This window comes from Helicoverpa zea, chromosome 27 (genome assembly GCF_022581195.2).
Source record: "Helicoverpa zea isolate HzStark_Cry1AcR chromosome 27, ilHelZeax1.1, whole genome shotgun sequence".
Lineage (NCBI taxonomy): Eukaryota > Metazoa > Arthropoda > Insecta > Lepidoptera > Noctuidae > Helicoverpa > Helicoverpa zea.
Window position 1 is genome coordinate 5,392,147 of NC_061478.1, and position 19,697 is coordinate 5,411,843.

General features: G+C 38.0%; 4 protein-coding genes across 5 annotated transcripts; 2 read left to right on the top strand and 2 right to left on the bottom strand.

The window, feature by feature from the left end:
- Window positions 1-6,421: 6,421 nt before the first annotated feature.
- Window positions 6,422-7,173, bottom strand: LOC124643523. The gene is made up of 2 exons (XM_047182529.1): window positions 7,118-7,173; window positions 6,422-6,743 (listed from the first exon to the last, which is right to left on the bottom strand). Exons 1-2 carry the CDS (start codon window positions 7,166-7,168, stop codon window positions 6,480-6,482), a joined length of 315 nt encoding a protein of 104 aa, XP_047038485.1. The 5' UTR covers window positions 7,169-7,173; the 3' UTR covers window positions 6,422-6,479.
- Window positions 7,174-8,561: 1,388 nt separating this feature from the next.
- Window positions 8,562-13,276, top strand: LOC124643548 (chorion class A protein Ld19-like). Of its 2 annotated transcripts, none has more exons than XM_047182559.1 (2): window positions 8,562-8,719; window positions 12,852-13,276. In XM_047182559.1, the coding sequence occupies exons 1-2, from the start codon at window positions 8,576-8,578 to the stop codon at window positions 13,233-13,235; spliced, it is 528 nt and encodes a 175-aa protein (XP_047038515.1). In that variant the 5' UTR covers window positions 8,562-8,575; the 3' UTR covers window positions 13,236-13,276. The 2 variants fall into 2 exon arrangements, with proteins under 2 accessions (XP_047038515.1, XP_047038516.1); XM_047182560.1 differs by lacking the exon at window positions 8,562-8,719 and adding an exon at window positions 12,474-12,588.
- LOC124643547 (chorion class B protein PC10-like) lies at window positions 10,910-11,816 on the bottom strand. Its single transcript, XM_047182558.1, has 2 exons — window positions 11,766-11,816; window positions 10,910-11,449 (listed from the first exon to the last, which is right to left on the bottom strand). The coding sequence occupies exons 1-2, from the start codon at window positions 11,814-11,816 to the stop codon at window positions 10,910-10,912; spliced, it is 591 nt and encodes a 196-aa protein (XP_047038514.1).
- Window positions 13,277-15,896: 2,620 nt separating the features above from the next.
- LOC124643206 (fibroin heavy chain-like) lies at window positions 15,897-18,637 on the top strand. Its single transcript, XM_047182086.1, has 3 exons — window positions 15,897-15,957; window positions 16,203-16,781; window positions 17,789-18,637. Exons 1-3 carry the CDS (start codon window positions 15,907-15,909, stop codon window positions 18,635-18,637), a joined length of 1,479 nt encoding a protein of 492 aa, XP_047038042.1. The 5' UTR covers window positions 15,897-15,906.
- Window positions 18,638-19,697: the final 1,060 nt, after the last annotated feature.

Here is a 19,697-nt window from a genome sequence, read left to right on the forward strand (position 1 = left end):
AAAGTCTTCAATCAGTGCGTCCTACCTGTCATGACTTACGGAGCCGAAACGTGGACACTGACGGTACGGCTGGTCCACAAGTTTAAAGTCGCTCAGCGGGCTATGGAAAGGGCTATGCTTGGCATTTCTCTGAGGGATCGCATCAGAAATGAGGTAATCCGTCAGAGAACCAAGGTCATCGACATAGCCCACCGAATCAGCAAGCTGAAGTGGCAGTGGGCTGGCCATATTAGCCGAAGAACCGATAACCGTTGGGGTAAACGAGTTCTAGAGTGGAGACCACGCCTCGGCAAGCGTAGTGTAGGACGTCCTCAGGCACGGTGGAGTGATGACTTGCGCAAGACGGCTGGCAGGAGCTGGATGCGAGTAGCCGAAAATCGATCTCAGTGGCGTGCACTTGGAGAGGCCTATGTCCAGCAGTGGACTGCGATAGGCTGATGATGAAAAGATAAGCAGTTTCAGAGGATTGTACAGGTTGCAATGCTAGTTTTTATTGTTAAAGACATTTCATAAAGAAGGAAGGTGCCAATCCGGATGACCAGGATCTGATGAGGATCTGGAAACCCTGAGAAATCGAGGGCAACTCTTGAATATTGTAGGCACGCATCGAGTCATAACCAGACATGTGAGTGTATTTTTGAGGGTACTGGTAAACAGTGAAGGTTTGGAGCTGATTTGATTATGCAGACTACAGAGAGTCAAGGGAACTCCCGAACGGTATGTTGCAACTACCACGTGTTTGGGGATATTTTATTCGTATTGGCGAAGACTTTCCACAAAGATAGGTTTGACTGCCATTGTGGGATCGACAGCTAAGATCAGATATAGTTATGGGAACTCCTTTACAATTTATAACGTAACCTTGTGTTGGAGCTTATTTTAGGTGATGAGACTTTCTCACGTCTCCATCATCAGATAAGCTCTAAACCTTCACTGTTTGATAGTATCACCAGACATACATCTGAGAATCAAGTTTTAATCCTATGCATGCCTACAATTTCTGATAGTTGCCCTCGATTTCTCAGGATTTCCATCATCAGATCCTGACCTGATGACAATGGAAATAAACGGCGAGTATACTCTTTCACTACAAAGAAATGATTTCTCAAATCCGTCAAACTTGGTCGTTTAAATTCCCCATTGAAATGAGGAAAATATTTGATGTTTACACCTGATTTTCTCTAGATTCCCATGGTTCACATTGATGCGACTAATGCCATAGTAAATCAGAGCCTTTATCATTATACTGTGCTATATTTCGTTCGTATCCGCCGTGGGTATGGTTTTCATACTAAGGTGCCCAATGACCTTTGAATGATTTAAAATTTTTCACAGTTTAGAGGCCATTATATTTAAGAAGTGTTTGATATGAATTTCACTTTTTATTCAAAACTTTAATATCTCTACGCGTTCATGTGAAAAAGGGTAGGAAAGTTAATAATTATTAAAAAAATATTTTATGTCATGTAAGCAAAAATAATATTTTAATATTTTATGTAACTTCAAATTTATCATTTTCGCAATTTTTCCTTTATCTGTACTATATAACGTTGCTTCGTGCCGAATTTTAAGATTCTGAGTTCACGGGAAGTACCTTGTAGGTTTTGATTCCCTAGCGTGTGACGGAAATTCGTCTAAGGTGTTGGTAAAACTGCTGTATCTTTTGATCGCGTTAACTTAGAAGTTTGATTTTTTCATTGCTTAAAGGGACAATAGACCTAGGTATTTGGTATAAATTTCAATTTGGTACCTTTATTCGTTCGTGAGAAATAAGGTAGTGAGTTTCATTTTATTAAAATATTTTTATTATATTATATAACAAAAAAAATGAGATTTTCGCAATTTTTCCTATATTTGCATTATATAACAATGCTTCATGCCAAATTTCAAGATTCTGAGTTTACGGGAAGTACCCTGTAGGTTTTGATTCCTTTGCGAGTGTCGAGAATTTGTTGAAAATATCGACATAATCGGTTGTATCTTTTGATTGGCTTGGCTTAGAAGCTTGATATTTTCACAGCCTAAAGGGACAATAGACCCGAGTATTTTATGTGAATTTCAGCTTGATACGTCCACGCGTTCTTAAGATAAAGGGTCTTGACAGACAGACAGACAGACAGACAGACAGACAGACAGACAGACAGACAGACAGACAGACAGACAGACGGACAACAAAGTGATCCTATAAGGGTTCCGTTTTTTCCTTTCGAGGTACGGAACCCTAAAAACGAGCCGAGTGAAATAGTTAGTACGGAGGCTGTCTGTCCCTTTCTAATAGGGTGACTATGAGATTAAGCTATGTGAGACAAATCCGAATTTGCTAAGATTATTAAACGCAGATTGGTATTGAAGTTTTAACTTACGCAGTTTGTGACCTTAAGATACTTATAAAGGCTTTTAATAATTAGCGGGAATTAGCAGTATAAAAGTAGGAAGATTCGAAGTGAAGACTGTTTTTTTTGTATTTCTACTTCATATATAGACTGCTGAGCCATTTATGTCACCTTTCTTCATTTTTTGGGAAGCTATAACAATAGTACAACAGTTTTAAAATCCATCACCCATATTTTCACTCATTACAAGAATTCATGGGCACCCTAGTTGTTTGGTTTACGAAAATGTTATTATTAGCTAACCTGTGGAACGATATATTGCAACCACCATAGGATTCACTTTTACAAGTATAAACGCAACACTTTTTCACCATTTAAATAGTTTCAATTGATTTATATAATACAAAAAATATATATAACAAAATTTTAAATGCTGATTACGCGCCAAGAATGGTCAGGGTTACCGCTAGAAAAAAAAAAAAACAAAATAAAAATTTATGTTGTTTATGTTTTAAGAATAATAATTTATATAAATAATTTATTCGTATAATAAATTAATGCGATTTTTATTAATTTGTTGACTTACAATTGTTAAAATAAGATAAAAATATATGTGATTCAATTGTTTTTTGGGAAGACAAAACTGTTGATCACAACATTTTTTTATGCTGGCAAGGTGTTAGAAAGAGACAAACGGCCTCCGTTCTAACTATCCCTCTCGGCTCGGATTTGCCTCTGTGTATTATGCAACAAATTTAGTACCTTATTGCGTTGGAATAGAGTTCATTTTCGTAAATATATATTTTGAGCGTGCGCAATCTTGTTTATTTTATTACATCTATGGTGCACGGTGTCTCATGGAGAAGAACCGGCAAGAAACTCCATAGACAATCTTCTTAAAACAGAAGCGCTTACAATAATTGACTTAGTTGACTATGAGAAAATTATACGTTGCCAGCTTAGTTAGGAACTACTAGGAAGTTAGATATATGAAAGGTGTCACACCACACTATTATTTTTCCATTATTTTTCATCTCTTTCAACTTCCAATTTTCTCTTTCTCCACAGAACGCCTACAGCCAAGCAATCTGCCGTGGCAACGCTCCCATCGCTATTTCATCCCCCCTCGTAACAGCAGTCGCCCAACCCAGCGTAGCTGCCAGTCTGGCCGACACTCTATCCCTCCTCACTGTTAGCAGCCTACTGTCAGAGACCCTGCCTCTGAACCCTAATGTAGTCGCCACTGTGCCGGTACCAGTGGGACCTACTTATGCGTATGCCCCTGTGTCTTATGGTGGATGTGGGTGCGGTTGTGGCTGTGGGTATAACGGTCTTGGATACTCTTACATCTTCTAAATGAAGGGATTTTAGAGCCAGCTGGTCAACCTATTTGGATCTATCAAATTTTGCCAATGGAACTTCTACCTTCCGCTATTGTGATAAGGTTGAATATCCGTTGATGAAAATTGATAGATTGAGGTAGGTTGATGTAGTGTTTGTACATTACGTTTTTTAAACGCAGCGACGGACGCTTTATTCAGTTATAGAACTGTTTGTATTCACACAAGCGATGGATGGATGCGTTTAAAAAATGTGGTGTGTAGAGACATTTAAGGCGCAAGTTCACTGAAAACATGAGAGTTAGTTTTCTTAAAACAACTGTTTAAAATGATATTTTTCGTATAGCTTCAAAGTAAATAGTTGTTTTGAGAAAAATGGACGTTTATGTTCTTGATGAACTTAGGCCTAAGTGGTACGTTTATGATTTGGAGTTCTGTTTGAAAGCGATGTTTTTAGGGGGCTAAATTGGGAAGATTTTTGAGACAAAGGGGGCAAAAATAATACCTGTTTTCATGAAAGAGGTCTAAGAGCATAAGAACTTAGGATTTTCATTTCTTGTCTTAATTATTAAAATGTGTGTAAATGAATTTGAACTAACATCGCTTAAACATCAAAACTGGTTAATGATTGTTCGAGCGAATGATAAGATTTCACACGATTTTCAGCGATTTTACATTAGCGGTTTTTCTATCCATATATGCATATAAAATCCACTAGTGTGCCAGCACTTTTAAAGCTAAGGCTGAAAACTTAGATTAAAATAATCTAACGAGCTTTGCGACTGAAAGTATATTACTGTTTCAAATGTAAGTTCTGTGTGATAGAAATTGTTGATAATGAAAATATTTTTTTTAATAGGTCAATAGTCATCTATTCAAGTATTTTCACTATAATTGGGTTTTTAGTTTGTTGTTGTTTTAAACTACAGATAGGTACCAACCTAAATACTACACTTTATATATATATCTTCTAATTTTGTATCTTGAAAATATTTCTATAAACTGAAAAGAACCTACCAAAGACAAGTAAAATTTCAAAATGGCGAATTTGTTAATATTTGTGACATCGATGATAAATATTATGTAATAAATATGTATTGTTGTGATATGGCGTGAAATATACTACATTTTATGAAATTACCTTACCTATTGTTTTTATTGCGTCCTACTTATTTTATGCAACTGTTTCTTTTGATATTATATCACGTCACGTATTGGTATTAATCATATTGATCAATTGAACATTTTCTTCAACCAAATGAGCAATATTGGAAACTAGCTTTTGTCAGCGGTTTCACCCCTTTAGAATTATTCTAAGTTATTCGGCGTACTTATCTACCCGGATAAAAGTCCGGCCTCATCATTATCATTCGCCTTCCCTTTTCCCAACTACATATGTTGGGAACGGCTTCCAGCCTACTCGGATGCAGCTTAGTACCATTGTTTTACAAGGAGCGACTGCCTATCTGACCTCCTTAATCCAGTGACACCTACAACCCAGTATCCCTAGGTAAGGCTGCTTGCCAGCTAACAATCCCGCTGTCCCAAAAGAGGACAGTACAGCTGCAATTGTTGCAACTGATCTTCAAATGGAGCGTCTGCCTATCAGAACTCCTCAACCAGGTTACCCAGGCAACCTAATACCCCTATGTGTAAGAAGATATATGTAAGACTGGATGTCAGACCGGACAGATACTTAGAAGCTACAAGTTTATTTAATAATTGTTTACCTGTTTAAAAAGAGTATTTTTTCACTAGATATAAGCTCTCTTGGTACGCTTATTAAAAGTTTAAAGAACTTTGAAGTTTTATTGGGCCTAGAAAAACTATAGAAAATACTTAGCCGTTTTCCATGGACTCGCATCACGGGGGTTTTTCTTCCCGAACCCGGACAAAATATAGCCTACTAGCTTCCGCCCGCATCTTCGCTCGCGTCGAGTTCGGTTTTATCGCGATTCCAAGAGAACTCGTCAAAAGTCTGGGATAAAAAACTATCCTATGTTCTTTCTCAAGGTCAACTCTATCTTTGGACCAAATTTTATTAAAATCAGTTAGCGGTTTGGACTTGAGAGCGGTTACCTTCGCATTCCTAACAGTGAAATACATATTTTTTCAAATTGCATGAGTAGTTTCGGAGCCTTTTGCAAACAACATTATATATTACATTTAGTATATAGAAGTACCTATATATAGGTACATATTTCTAAGTCATATTTCTTCCTTCGCAAGGGATTCGTACAATCACAAACAAAAATGAAACCAAAAACATAACCAAACAATAATTTATTTAACCCCAATCTCAAGCCAAGCCAACCCCAACATAAATGGGAAAAGGCTCGGAAGATGATGATGATGATGAACCTCAAGCCACATTGCCACATCCAGTGTTAACAACTGCTGTCCCACTGGTCGGTAGTCCACCATCTAGAGCCACAGTCCCGTACACGGGGAACACACCCTTCACTTTAATACTCCCCCCTATTGGGAGATCTCCCGTCAAGGAACGATCTCGGTGAAGACCGGAGAACTGGTTTCTTGTAGCTCTTGGATACCATTCTTGTATGTGTCTTCGAAATGCACAAAGATTTCGTATTTTTATAACAACAGTTTTTTCAGTTTCCTCAAATCGACAAACAAACTGTGTAGGTAAACGGTTTTGTGGAGCGTAATCTTAATGAGGATTTCTTTGAATATAAATAAAAATGAAACCAAAAACATAACGAAACAATAATTTATTTTGCCCCAATCTCAAGCCAACCCCAGCATAGTTGGGAAAAGGCTCGGAAGATGCAGATGACGATGAATCTCAAGCCACATTGCCACATCCAGTGTTAACAACCGCCGTCCCACTGGTCGGCAGTCCTCCATCCAGAGCCACAGTCCCGTACACTGGGAACACACCCTTGACTTTAATACTCCCCCCTATTGGGAGATCTCCGGTCACAGTCACGTCACCGAACTGCAGGGAGGGAACTATTTCCGTGATGATGGGGGAACCAGTTTCTTGGAGTTGTTGGACTCCATTGCAGTTTAATGGTGTTTGAAGACCAATGGGGAAGGAGTTGGTGTTCTGGAAAAGATAAATTGAGGGTTTAGAATTTTGTGGAATTTCTGTATTAGTTGAATTTAACTTGGAGTAGCTAGTCTGTTGTTAGACATGTTCTGTTATCCCCAGCTGTTTTGTATAACTTTCTTGGCGAGCTTCTACCAAAAAGCGTTGGTACGCGACGTTCCCGTATAGAACTTGCCTATAGCTTTTCTCATTAAGTGGGCATGCGAGTCGGACTGGAGTACTCCAGAGATTTGCGTTTACAAGCAAACGGACTATTCAGCTTTACACTAAACTGATTACCACTGCGTAGATTTTATCTAATACGAACAGCAAATTCGATGAATAAGTAATAGATGTACCTACAAATCAGCAAAAAAAGTAAATAAACTTACTTGTAAAATAACTGCAAAAAGGCAGAAAACTAAAACTCCTTTACAACACATTTTGTGAGATTTAAAAACTTACTGACAACTGCAATAAAAAACTTTCATCTTTTATATTGATTCATTACACAATCGTTTATCGATACAACTTTATCGATAAGGGATGTTACTTAAGTTTTTTTATTATCTGCTTAGTTATATTTCATAGTATGAATTTATGAGTATTTATTTTTGTAATAATATTATATTACTAGTAGCCGTCTGTGGCTACATTGCATTTTGTAGAATTCTAACACGTGAATAGTTATGTATTGTATTTATTCAGTAGCATAATATGTGGTTGAGTGATGAAATGTTATTTGGTTTATCTGTACTTTTATATATAGGTATAGTAAACGTAAAACATTTTTTGTTTGTTTGTTACGAACACACCCTTGACCTTGACCTTGACCTTGACCTTTTTGTTTGCTAAAGGTTACGAAACTACTGATCCGATTTGAAAATTCTTTCACTGTTGGAAAGCTACACTTTTCTCGAGTAACATAAGAAGTAGGTATATCCCGGCATTAGCATAGTAGCCACGGGTGAAACTGAGGGAAAACGGCTAGTGATAAATAATCACAATATATAGGTATATTTATTACGAAGTAACTAATCCAATGAGATGATTAAGGAAATATATCTTATTAAAATTGTACCTACTTTTTAGGATTCTGTAGAAAAAGGATTATAACCCTATTACTGAGACTCTGCTGTCTTTCCGGCTATCACTACTTAGACTGTATCCTGTATCTGATAAACCACAATGGTTAGACAGTTGATGTGCCTAATTCTGTTGCCGCTATAACAACAAATACTGAAAATTGGAAAACTCCCATAAGACAAACGTGATTTTCGCTAGTTTTATGCCTTGCCTTCGTCCATGAGTTCGTTTCGCACTCGGTCGAATGGTCGAAAGTCCGTAATTTTTCTTGTTCGTCAGTCATAAGTCATCTGGTGAAAAATGTCGCAAATTCTTTAATGGATCAAATGTATTTTTTTACCGATTCCCAAAAATGAGGGGTTCATTTCGAATGTATCTGTTTTTGTCATCCCAACCAAAAGGTTTGGTTTTACTCAGATTTTCATGAATGACTTTAATTAAAAATAGTTTCTATGAAGTTTTTTGGAAGTCAGTTAAAATTCTTAGTAATATTATAATTACTATAGCACAGTGCAGCGACATCTATCTGCCAACTAAAGTACTATTTTCACATATAGGTTCATGTATCTAAACACAGATGGCATAAAATAAACTTTTCCTCCAGAATTTTACCAAATTATGTTTATAGCTTATTTATTCATGAGAAGATTCGACTTCTTACACGGGCAGCCTAACTTAATGTAGAAACCAATGCGTTTATAATATTCATATTCATAATTATTTTGTAATCATTATATTTCCAACACGCAGGGCATCTGAGGCGGATGGAGGGAAGTGGCGAACCTACACACCTAGTGCTCCAAGGAGAAGATAATGTCTGGCTGGTGGGAGTGAGCCATGAAGAACAGGTCTCCCGCCTTCAGCTTGTCTTCATTGGCTGTTCAGGGCCGAGTCCCAGAGCACTCATGGTAAGTGGTGACTGGACCGGTGATGGCGCATGATTGACGTTTATAGTCCGCCGAGGCAGCCTTTAGCCGCTCTTGTCCCTGTTGCCCCTTTGTTTGCCATTTAGCGACTAATTTCTGGAAGTCCGGTAAGTGAGCTAGCGAGTCTCCACCTGCTATTTTAGACATTGTTATCGGTAGGTGTTATTTTTATTTATTTTATTTTTACATTTTCGGAAAACTTACAACTATAGTCTGTTTTTTAATCTCGTAGACTAAACTGACATTACGAGTGTTGTTAGTTTATTGCAAATTCTTAAATAGTGATGTGGCACGACCGAAACTTAGCGTTAATAAAATCAGGTATCGTTTTTTTACAATAAGTCATCCTGAAATAATGGGCTTATTCTTGATGATCACGCATGGCGTTGCGTGGTCAGATATCCCTGGCAGTTTGTAACACGTCATGCAGCCGTGTATACGTACGTGAATTGTAAATATAAAACTTTGAATGAATATTAAATTCGTTTATTAGAGATAAAAAGTTACGATTCAACAAACCCGTATCGTAAATACAACACTGCACAAAATAGCTAGCAACATTATTTGTATGTTTGACATTTTGCAAGTGTCAATTTAGTCTACGAGATTAAAAAACAGACTATAGAAGAAAAATATGACACTTGAAGGTCATTTATATGATTTCACAAATAGCTTTTACACAGTAATAAAAATAAAATATCGATTGGTGACTGGAAAATTGTAATAACTTGTAGGTATTGCATGTGACTACAGAAAAAAGTTAAATGACAAAATTACTAACTAGTAAAATTACTAATTACTAACGGGTGCTATTTAAACAGGCTTCTTTTTAATATCATTATTCGCCCCCAAAAATGTATGTTGCCATCTAAATTACTAAGTCAGCCACAATTAATAAAGCGTCGAGCATCTAAATAATACTATCTTAGCCACGAGTTATCTTCCACTCTAAATACGACTCAGCATGATGGTTATTTTTTTGCATCTAAATTTGTAGCATACATTCTAACAGTAAACTTCTTAAATACTATTAAGTGACATCATAAAAATATTTATTTAGCTTCTAATTTTTTAACTCGTACTGAGTTTTTTGTTTAAAATATAACACATCCCATATTAATTGACCCAGCATGGAAGTACCTAAGCATGCAACATGCAGCAAGCATGGCTTCTGTCACGGCTCCGGCACTGCGGGGCTCCGGCGGTCCCATGCGAGCTTATCGTCGCAGATGGTTTTCACGCTCACCGCCGCAGCTACGGCTTTCTGGCCGGCTCCGCCGGCCAGCCTCGCCTCGCCCCTCCGCGCCTACGCGGTTTTGAATTGCACTCTAGGGGTAGGGCAGACAAGACTACGTGGAGTCGGTTTTGCTGCGATTCGTTTTCGTCACTAACTTCAATTTTTAATACAATGTTTTTTAATTGAAGGTTATAAATGGCAATATGCTAAATAAAATGAATCCAAATTAAATTCCACCATCAAAAAAAAAAACGAGCCAAGAAAAACGTTGATCTCGTTTTTCTTGGCTCGTTTTTGGAAAAATGAGGCCGATTTAGTAAATTAGATAATAATGTATAAATAAGAAGGACAAGTTACAATAATTGATGATCTTTTATTGAAGCTTTCTATTACATAGTTGGCGTTGTAAAAAAGACGAATTAGTTTATTAGAGGCTATGTCATTTCCCCGTTGCTTAGTTATAAAATTAGAAGTTTAATCATGTGTCCAATAAATAATTTTGTGGCTACACTTATAATTTCCCATTACTAACTATGGTTCCTATAGTTTCCCCTTCTTTAGTCCACTAGCATCCCATTACTACCAAGTAGCATTCTTCCATTGAGCAGTAGTTTACGCCCGAAATAGTCGCTGGTTATTCATCATTACCTTCGTCGAATAAAGTTGTCACAAAAGGTCTTTAACGAGTGGGCTCCGGGACCACGTTCGTCCTCCAAAAGTCCGGAACTCTACAGTCTTTGTGCATGACATACTTTGTCATAACTCGGTTATAGTACACATTATTTATATCGTCATGTATATGATTACTTACCTAAAGTTTCAATTCAATAAGTACAGACTGAACGCCTTTGTTACTTCAACAATATGTGAAGTTAAAAATATCAAAATACGAAGTACAGAACTAAATAACAATTTATTAAACCAAATTAATTAAATTAGTAAACACCACCGCTGCCGCATCCTCCCAATCCGAATCCTAGGCCTGCATACCCTCGTCCACCAAGACCAGCTCCGTAACCAAAACCAGCGGCGGAACCATACCCAGCTCCTGGGTAAGCAGGACCAGTGGCAGCAGGACCTACAGGGGTGAAAGGTCCAGCAGGAGCGACCTCGCTGACGATAGCCACGGAGCCACTGCCGCAGCCGTAGTTGATGCCACCCGCGCCGGCAGTGGGCAGAGCGCCGTCCACAGCCACAGCGCCCAAGAACGGCAGCTCTCCGTTGACAGTGAGCGCGCCTTCGATAGCGTTCTCCGAGACGACGGTGATGCCGGTGGGCGCGATGGGGGAGTAGCTGGTGACTGCGAAGCCGCCGCCGCTGGACGGCACGAAGGAGTTGGCAGCCAGGCCGTAGCTGCCGGGGTAGCCGCTCAGCCCTGCTGGGTTGGAGCCGCACGGGAGCCTGTTGCCGGCTAGGGCGAGCTCCTCAGCAGCAATTGCGTTGTTGATGTTGCCAATACATTGTCCGTAGATACCCTGAAAAAGGAATGATACAGTTAGCAAGATCCTGTTTTTAGAACGTTTGCAAAGCTATTCATTTCCTTCGGATTTCAATAATCTATACTAGGGAATACCGAATTGCACTCTTTAGTACTCATAACAAAAGACTGATTAGGTCTTTAAAACCTGAAGCGATTGACCAGATATGAACGCGGGATTTCTCTTTAGGAATTCCACGAGGAAACAGCCACCTTTCCACTTTCACCTTTCACTGAGACTTTTATTTTACAAAAAAGGACTATAAAAGACTGAATTTAAACTCGTATGATGAAGAAAAGATTAAACAAATTACCTGGATCAAGACCGCTTGAGCGCAAAGAACAAGGATTGCCTTGGCTGCCATTTTGTTTTTCTTTACAAAGCTTTGAAATTGAGGTAAAATTCGATAATGATTTTGGACGAATTTACGCCGATATTTATAGTAGGCCTTTGTTTCATTATGTAAGTAAATATAATCAGTGTGTAACAGTGTCATAATATTAATAAGTATTGTTAGATAGTGATTTATTTCATGACGACTACATAAGAAATTACTGATTAGGTTCTGACGATAATATTTCACATTGCTTTTAAGGAAAATTGTTTGTAACTTCGTTGGTTTAGTCGGAAATTAGGTAATGGGTTGGTAATTTAATTTTCTGGGTCACGCCGTGTTCATTTTGGAAAGATTTTTTTACATGGTACTAAATAAATATATGTGGGTCTGTTGGTACAAACACCATGACCAGAAGTTGAAGTGAAAGTCAAAATCGAAGTCGTACTCAAGATGAAAGTCAAACGTCATTCGTTAAATGCATTAATCCCAAGAACTACTGTTCCAATTCGAAACATCTTTTCAGGGTTTTATAGTTCAGCGGTGGACTTATTTTCCTGTGCTGAAGAAAAAGCCAACCTCATTCATTATAAGATCACGTTGATGAACACGAGACTGCATAGACATACATGTACTAAAACTAATCACGTAATATTTCCTCATTAGAACTAAAATAATGTAACTTAATCAATATAAAACGTTGATATGATAACATGAAAATCATTCGATTCAGTATCACTAAACTTCAATCATGTCTTCCTTCACTGTTCTATTGCTTTGCTTTCAAGCTTGCTTGATTCAGGTAAGGGTACCAACATTATCAGCCTATTAACTGTCCCCTTATAGGATACAGGCCTCTTTTCATACAGAAAAGGAATGAGCGTTAATCGCCATGCTTGCTCAAAGCGCCATTTCAGACTTTTAAGTCCAGGTTTTGTCATTAATTCCTTCAATTTGACTTAGACATTGATGTCCAAGATATACTTAGAAAGAATATAACTTAGAAGCAGCTACATTGATACTTGCCTCCTTTCTTTTCTTATAATTCAATATTGTTTCTTCCAGAATGCTTTCACCCAGTGCATTGGAAACTACGCTAGCGACTTATCAACCCTCGGCTACGGATCAGGACTTTCAAGCAACTACGGCTACACTAGTCTTCAATCTCCCGCAGCCTACAATTACGCTTCTAACCCTGCAATCGCCCAGACATCTTACGGTTACGGCTCCGGATTTGCCGCTCCTTACGGATTAGCGTCATACGGTGGTGCCGGTGAAGGCAATGTGGGAGTTGCAGGAGAGATGCCCGTAGCTGGTAACACGGCTTTGGCTGGTCAAGTCCCGATCATGGGATCTATAGGATTCAATGGTGCGATCCCAGCTGGTGGTGCCGTGTCTATCTCTGGCAACTGCGCTTGTGGTTGCAATGGTTATCAATACCAGTATTGATTTGTTTTAAGTTTTTAATAAATCACAATTATAGTAATTAATTTGGCTGTTTTTTTTCCTAAAACTATTGTCATTTACAAGTTACTTTAAATTATAATTAACTATTTTAAATGGTAGTCCCTAGTTAGTCCCTAGTAAATATTTCATTAAGTAGCTACTGAGTGTAGCTACTTATGTAATATAAATATAAATATACTTATATAATATAAATATACGTACTTATGAAATATTTACATGCATGGGTTCGTTCGATGCGTGGGATGAGGAGTTTGACACCAAATGCGCTTCAGGCCCGAAGGTGGTGACTGCTTCCCAGCAACCCCTTAATATACTCCACTCTTGAGGGCTCGTTCAATTAAAAATAAAGAGAGATTTGACACGCACGTCACTCAGGGTTTGATAACGGAGCTAGAAGCTATTGATTTGGACTTGTTTGATTTGTATAAAAAAGTACTTTATAATACAAGCTGTTGATTTGCATCCGTGCCATATTCAAGGACGTAATTATGCTAATGATTCTCGACCCAAATCAACAAAAAAATTGGTACGTAATTTTTTTTTAATTTTTTTTTCCAGAATTCCTTCAATGTCATCTAGCCCTATTTAACGGACTTGGCGCGTGTGTTACTGGCCTTAAAACCGTGCTGCGCCCTCACACAAACGCAAACACCAAGCATACGCAACGATTATTCATAAATTTCATTCATAAAATTGGATTACTTCTGAAATACTATGCATATTAGCTATTTCCTGTCTACTGTAATTCCAATCGATTATTTACGTATTTTATGTCCTCCTCCTGAAGTATGGCACAAATGCAAATCAACACCTTATATTAGTACACAAGCAGGGTCAAGCCAAACCGAAGCGCCGCGCCGTCTTTTTTGCCTGACTGCGCAATGCAAAGGTTAAGTTAAGGTAATATGTTTATCAGCGGCTGATGGCTGATGGGCTGATTATTATGATGTATACACATGGGCTGATTATTATCAGCCCATGTGTATACATATCATGTATGTGGGCTTATAAATTTTTGACACTGTTAAGACCAAACGTGTGTATCAATTTCTAAACTTATGTGTCTTTGATTTGTCATGATGGCGTGAATGTAAAAGAAATCGTAAAATCTAGAAAGAAATCAACATGGTTGATATTGGACGGCCGATCATAGAAAATAATGGAAATCGAAGATCTACCATTTACCTAGAATAACCTTTTAGGATTTGTTAGGTACTATTTGAAGTTTACACATACATACACATAGAATGGAAAGTAATCTGAAAATATACAGAAAATAGCAAAAAAGCGGTAGCAAATTATAAAATCAATTTTGCGCTAGACAGTATTACAGTATTACACTAGTATGTCAATCAAGGTAAATGAAAATAAATCTGTTCATATTACATTTACCTTGCGAAGGAAATCTTGCCAGACTATTCGATTAAACAATGTAGAAGTAATCCAAGCAGGCCCTGTCCACTACACAAGATTACGTGTTGACAAACGCCTTACTTGACAAAAACATATTTTCACCAAACGCATAGGGAAAGACTGCTGAAAAGCTAGAGATTGACTCGTAGGACGAAACTCCCAGCTATCACCGGAGAATAAACTCTTACTTACTCTACAAGGTTACTCTTAAACCTGCATGGACCTCTGGTATCCAGCTGTAGGGTACTGCTTCACACTCCAATGAATTTAGAAAGAACACACAAAGACGTGAGAATGCCTACAGTTCAATGGGAAATATGTAAATATATACCAAAATATAGAAAGTCAGGATTACCCAAACATATTGTCACAAAAGTTGATGGAGAAATCTGCTAAACGAAGGTTAAATAGAAAGATGCCATAAGATATATCCTAAGTGTATAGAAATGAACAAGTAGCGATGCAGCTTGTTTCCCTAGACATGTCTACGTCAAACTGAATGTTGTTCAAACAACTGAATAAATCAGTCAGCTTCTTAATTATATCGGGTGTGTCGTAGGTACCTAATCACATTTAATCCTATCACAGTCATATACTTTATGACATTCCATGGCGAATTGTAAAAAAAATTACCTAATCCATTCGGTAGTTTAGCCGCAGGAGTAATTTTTTATTACCACAATTTACCTAAAACATCATGTGTAAAGCAGAGATAAAGTTAGGAGTACCTATCGAATATTTTGACCAGTTGACAGCTGTCAGTTTTCAAGGGAGAATTTCCGTTGTCTTTGTTATGACTATCGTTATGACAGACTCTTATACGGTGTTCTAATTCTCGCACATTTTTATTCTATTTACTTTGTTTAAAAAAATTATTTTTTTCTTTTTTTTTCTTTGTGCCAATTAACATATATTAATGTATTTAATTTAATGTGAATAGGTACGACACACTTTGTATAAGTTAAAGTATATCGTGACCCTTCAGATCCAATGTGCTGTGCGAATTTTCTGGGCTGCAAAGCTTTTTCGCAAGCCTTGACTATCAATATTATTGAGTAACCAATGACACATTAGCAATTTAGAAACTGCACTGATAAATAAGTCCATTGCAGTAGCTACTATTGCTAAAATATTGCAAACTACTGGAATCGCACGTATGAATTCTGCGAATTTTGTATATAAACCATAGGGTGTATAAGAAATATCATTCAATAAATTTAATTTGTTGAACTAGCTAACAATGTCTTCTAAAATTATTCTTGTTTTATGCGCCCAGGCGCTCTTCGTACAGGTAAGCATTCTCGTGGCTAACGTGGCTCGTGGCTTAACTTTGATTTTTAGATCCTCCGGGTTTCGGAAGACGCGTTAAATTGAAACTGCCAAAGATATGTAAATAACTTCAGTTTCAACCGGTTCTATTAAATTGCTTTACCATGAACTAATGTAATAATCAAAAATGTAATATGTATGTATTTTAGTTTGTAAGGTATATATCTATGGGCCAATAAACGTATTTTGATTTGAACATTTTTTCAGCTCGCATTCGCCCACTGTGGAGGCCGTTCCAATGTGGACGCTGGACTACCTTCCTACGATTGGTCTGCCACTATTAACCCTGGAGTGGGAAACTCTGGATGTGCCAGCCCTGTAATACAAGCTTCATCTTGCTCAGGAAATGCTTACAATGGAAACAGCTATGGGAACGCTGGTCTTGGTTTATCAGGTCTGGGTATTAAAGTGATCCCAACTAGTGGAGGCTCTCTTCCAGTCTCCAGTTATTCTACGATATCTCCTAATGGATTATCAGTGATCTCTGAGAATACCATTGAAGGTAATGTCTATGTAAATGGTGAGCTGCCGTTCGTGAGTGCTGCGGCTTTGGAGGGCGTGCTGGCAAGCGGCGGTGCTGGCGCCGTCAGCTACAGCTGCGGTAACGGTGTTACTGCTATTGAGAGCATCGCTCCTGCTGGTGCCTATGGTGGTGCAGGTGCCTATGGCGCTGCGTCTGCCTCAGGACTTGCTGCTGGCTATGGACTCGGCGCAGGTGCCTTCGCTCCTGGTATTGGAATAGGGGGTTTGTCTTCAGGACTTGGTTGCAATGCTGGTTTACCTACAGTGGGTATCGTTGCTCCTGTTGACGGTTGCTATCAAAGTGGAATTTACTACTAAACTATGAGAAGTTCTTAAATTGATATATGACATAAATAAAACTACATAAGTATATAACTTGTTTGTCTTTTTTTCAATTTCCAACATCTACTCTTAAGGATAGATGTTAGAAATAATAATTATTAATAATTAGAAAGAATGTTATTTGTGAGATGATGTCAGAGACAGAAGTATAGAAGAAGTAGAAATAAAATTGCATCAATCAAGGGGATGATGGTGATGACGATATAGGTTAAACCCATTTTGCTTTCAATACAACTATTCTAGAACTAAGACTGTATTGCGTATAAGTATTGTGGTGGTCATCGATCTAATTGCTCATGTTAAGGCAATACAAATATCTTACACTGCGCTCATCAACACACTTTCCCAGCACGGTGAGAGTGGGAGCCAGCATTCCAGCAGAGGACATTTTTAGGCTGTGTGTGTGTTAAAGTAGCTCCTTCTTACATAAATATTGAACAACCTTATCATAATGTTTTCAGAAAAATGTAGGCCTATTACAGTCGTACTAAAATGATTATGTATTATACAATTAAGTTATTATTTGAAATATTACAGTAATAAGCTATGTTAAAATATGTCAAAGGATCAACTATATAAACACAGTTTAATTTTGAAGAAGTCAGTACAAAGTTCAATATAAACAACGAACAGGGCGTTTTCGAAAAACCAATATGGCTGCTAGGACTATGTTTGTCCTTTTTGCTCAAGCGCTATTAGTCCAGGTATGCATTTTCTTTCCGAGACAACAAAATATCACAAATGAGTCATTGCTGGGAAGTTCTTCTTCCCAGTAAAAAAACATGGTAAATAGGTGGGCGTTTTAGGGGCTGTCTTTTGTAAATTTTGACGTTCAAAATGTGCTGTTTTGCTGCCAAGTTCCATTAAATGATTTTGAATTACATAACTTTTACCTCAGTTTCACTATCAATTATTTACTTTTCTTTCAGTCAGCGCTATCCCAGAATTGTGGCCGTTTATATACTCCTGCAGCCTACAACTCATATCCTACTTTTAGTTACGACGGATTTTCAACTGGTTTCGCAAGCAATACCTTTCCTGGTAGACTGGTAGGCACCAGCTTAACCTACAATGGTCTTTCAAATAATGTTATAAACGCTCCAGCAGTAGAATTTACGCCAACATCTGGAGGAGCCCTACCAGTAACCAGTGCTTCACCAATCGCTCCAAATGCCATAGTGGTTGAATCAGAAAATGTCTATGAAGGTACCTTAGCTGTGGCTGGTGAGCTACCCTTCGTGGGTACAGTAGGAATGGAAGGTAACCTTCCTACAATAGGTTCAGGGGCTGTCAATCATGCTTGTGGTAATGGAGCTACAAGAACGATAAGTCAAGATAATGCTCTTGTTAATAATATTGGAACAGGATATACTGCGTCAACTTTCGAGAATATGTATGGAAGTATTGGTGGATTTGACAATCCAGTACCCGCTTCTGCCTTTGGATACAATGCTGGATTAGCAGGACTTTCCTATCCTGCCGCTGGCTTGGCTGGTGCTGGTCTGGCTGGCCCCTTCGGATTGGCTTCTGGTTTGGGTTATGACGGACTCGCCTACCCTGGCGCTGCCGGTTACGGCTCTGGAGTCGCCGCGTACGGCGGCGCCGGTGAAGGCAACGTGGCGGTCGCTGGTGAGCTGCCAGTCGCCGGTAACACCGCTCTGTATGGACAGGTGCCCATCATGGGCGCTGTGAGCTTCAGCGGTCCTGTGGCTGCTGCTGGTGTCGTGACCATCACAGGAAAGTGTGGTTGTGGTTGTGGCTATCAATATTTATATTAATTGTTCATTTTTTTTTAAATAAATATTGTCATTTTTTCTATGAATGTATTCGTATTTTTATTTTAACAGTTTCCCTTATTAGTTTGACTCCATCTCGTTTATATGCCGATGATAGCCTTAATTGCTTGTGCCAATATGAGACTTATTTATATGGCATTCATTTGAATTTTTTGTCAAAATCAAATGAATAACGTTATTAGCGCCTGATGAAATCATTCTGAAGTTATAGTTAAGAAGTTGCTAGATAGCAAAGTAGAGTAGCTAATTTAATTTCAATAGGCATTTTAAAGTATCATAACTTATTAAGAAAAGAACAAATTATTATTTAAAGATTTTACTTTACAAAAGCAAATTATTGTATTAAATTTTGTAATTGCTGTACAAAAATGAATGTATTCTCTACTTTTGAGAATTGAATATTCCAAGGCAACTTAGGATATTTATTATATGTACACTGGCTGATACGATTTTCTTTTAGTATGCTATTTATTTACTTGCCAAGGCAATTCATCTATTTAAATTATTGAATTTCATATTGATTTCATAACCTTCCCGACTCAAATGAAATCGGTTGAAATGACCTTTGACATCGATCGTCAGCTGTTTTGCCGAATAATTCCGAATGGCCACTCGGGTGAGTTCGGTTTTCTCTACTTCATCAGTCGCTCCGTAGACTTGACGCCGGAAGGCTGCGTGCGCGTCATTAATTATTATTTTACGTAGGTAGTTTCTAATGGCGAGTTGTTCGAGCGTGTTTGTTAGTAAACAAAAAAGTTTGTAAGGGCAGAAAAATGAAGTAGATATTTTGATGAGATAAAATAATTTAGAACGGTGTTACACTCCTCTAGATACACGGCAGTGTGTCCGCCAAGTTCGAGCAAAAAAAAAGAGACACACCGGCCGTGGGTTATATTACACGAACCATTTCGGGCCAAATTCGACCCCCCTGTAACTCAAAATCTATTTTATTTACGCATATCAAATTTCTAGTATCTGTTGAGACCCCCTCACTTATCTAAAATACAAAATTTCATTAATATACCTATTGTAGGTCTTGAGA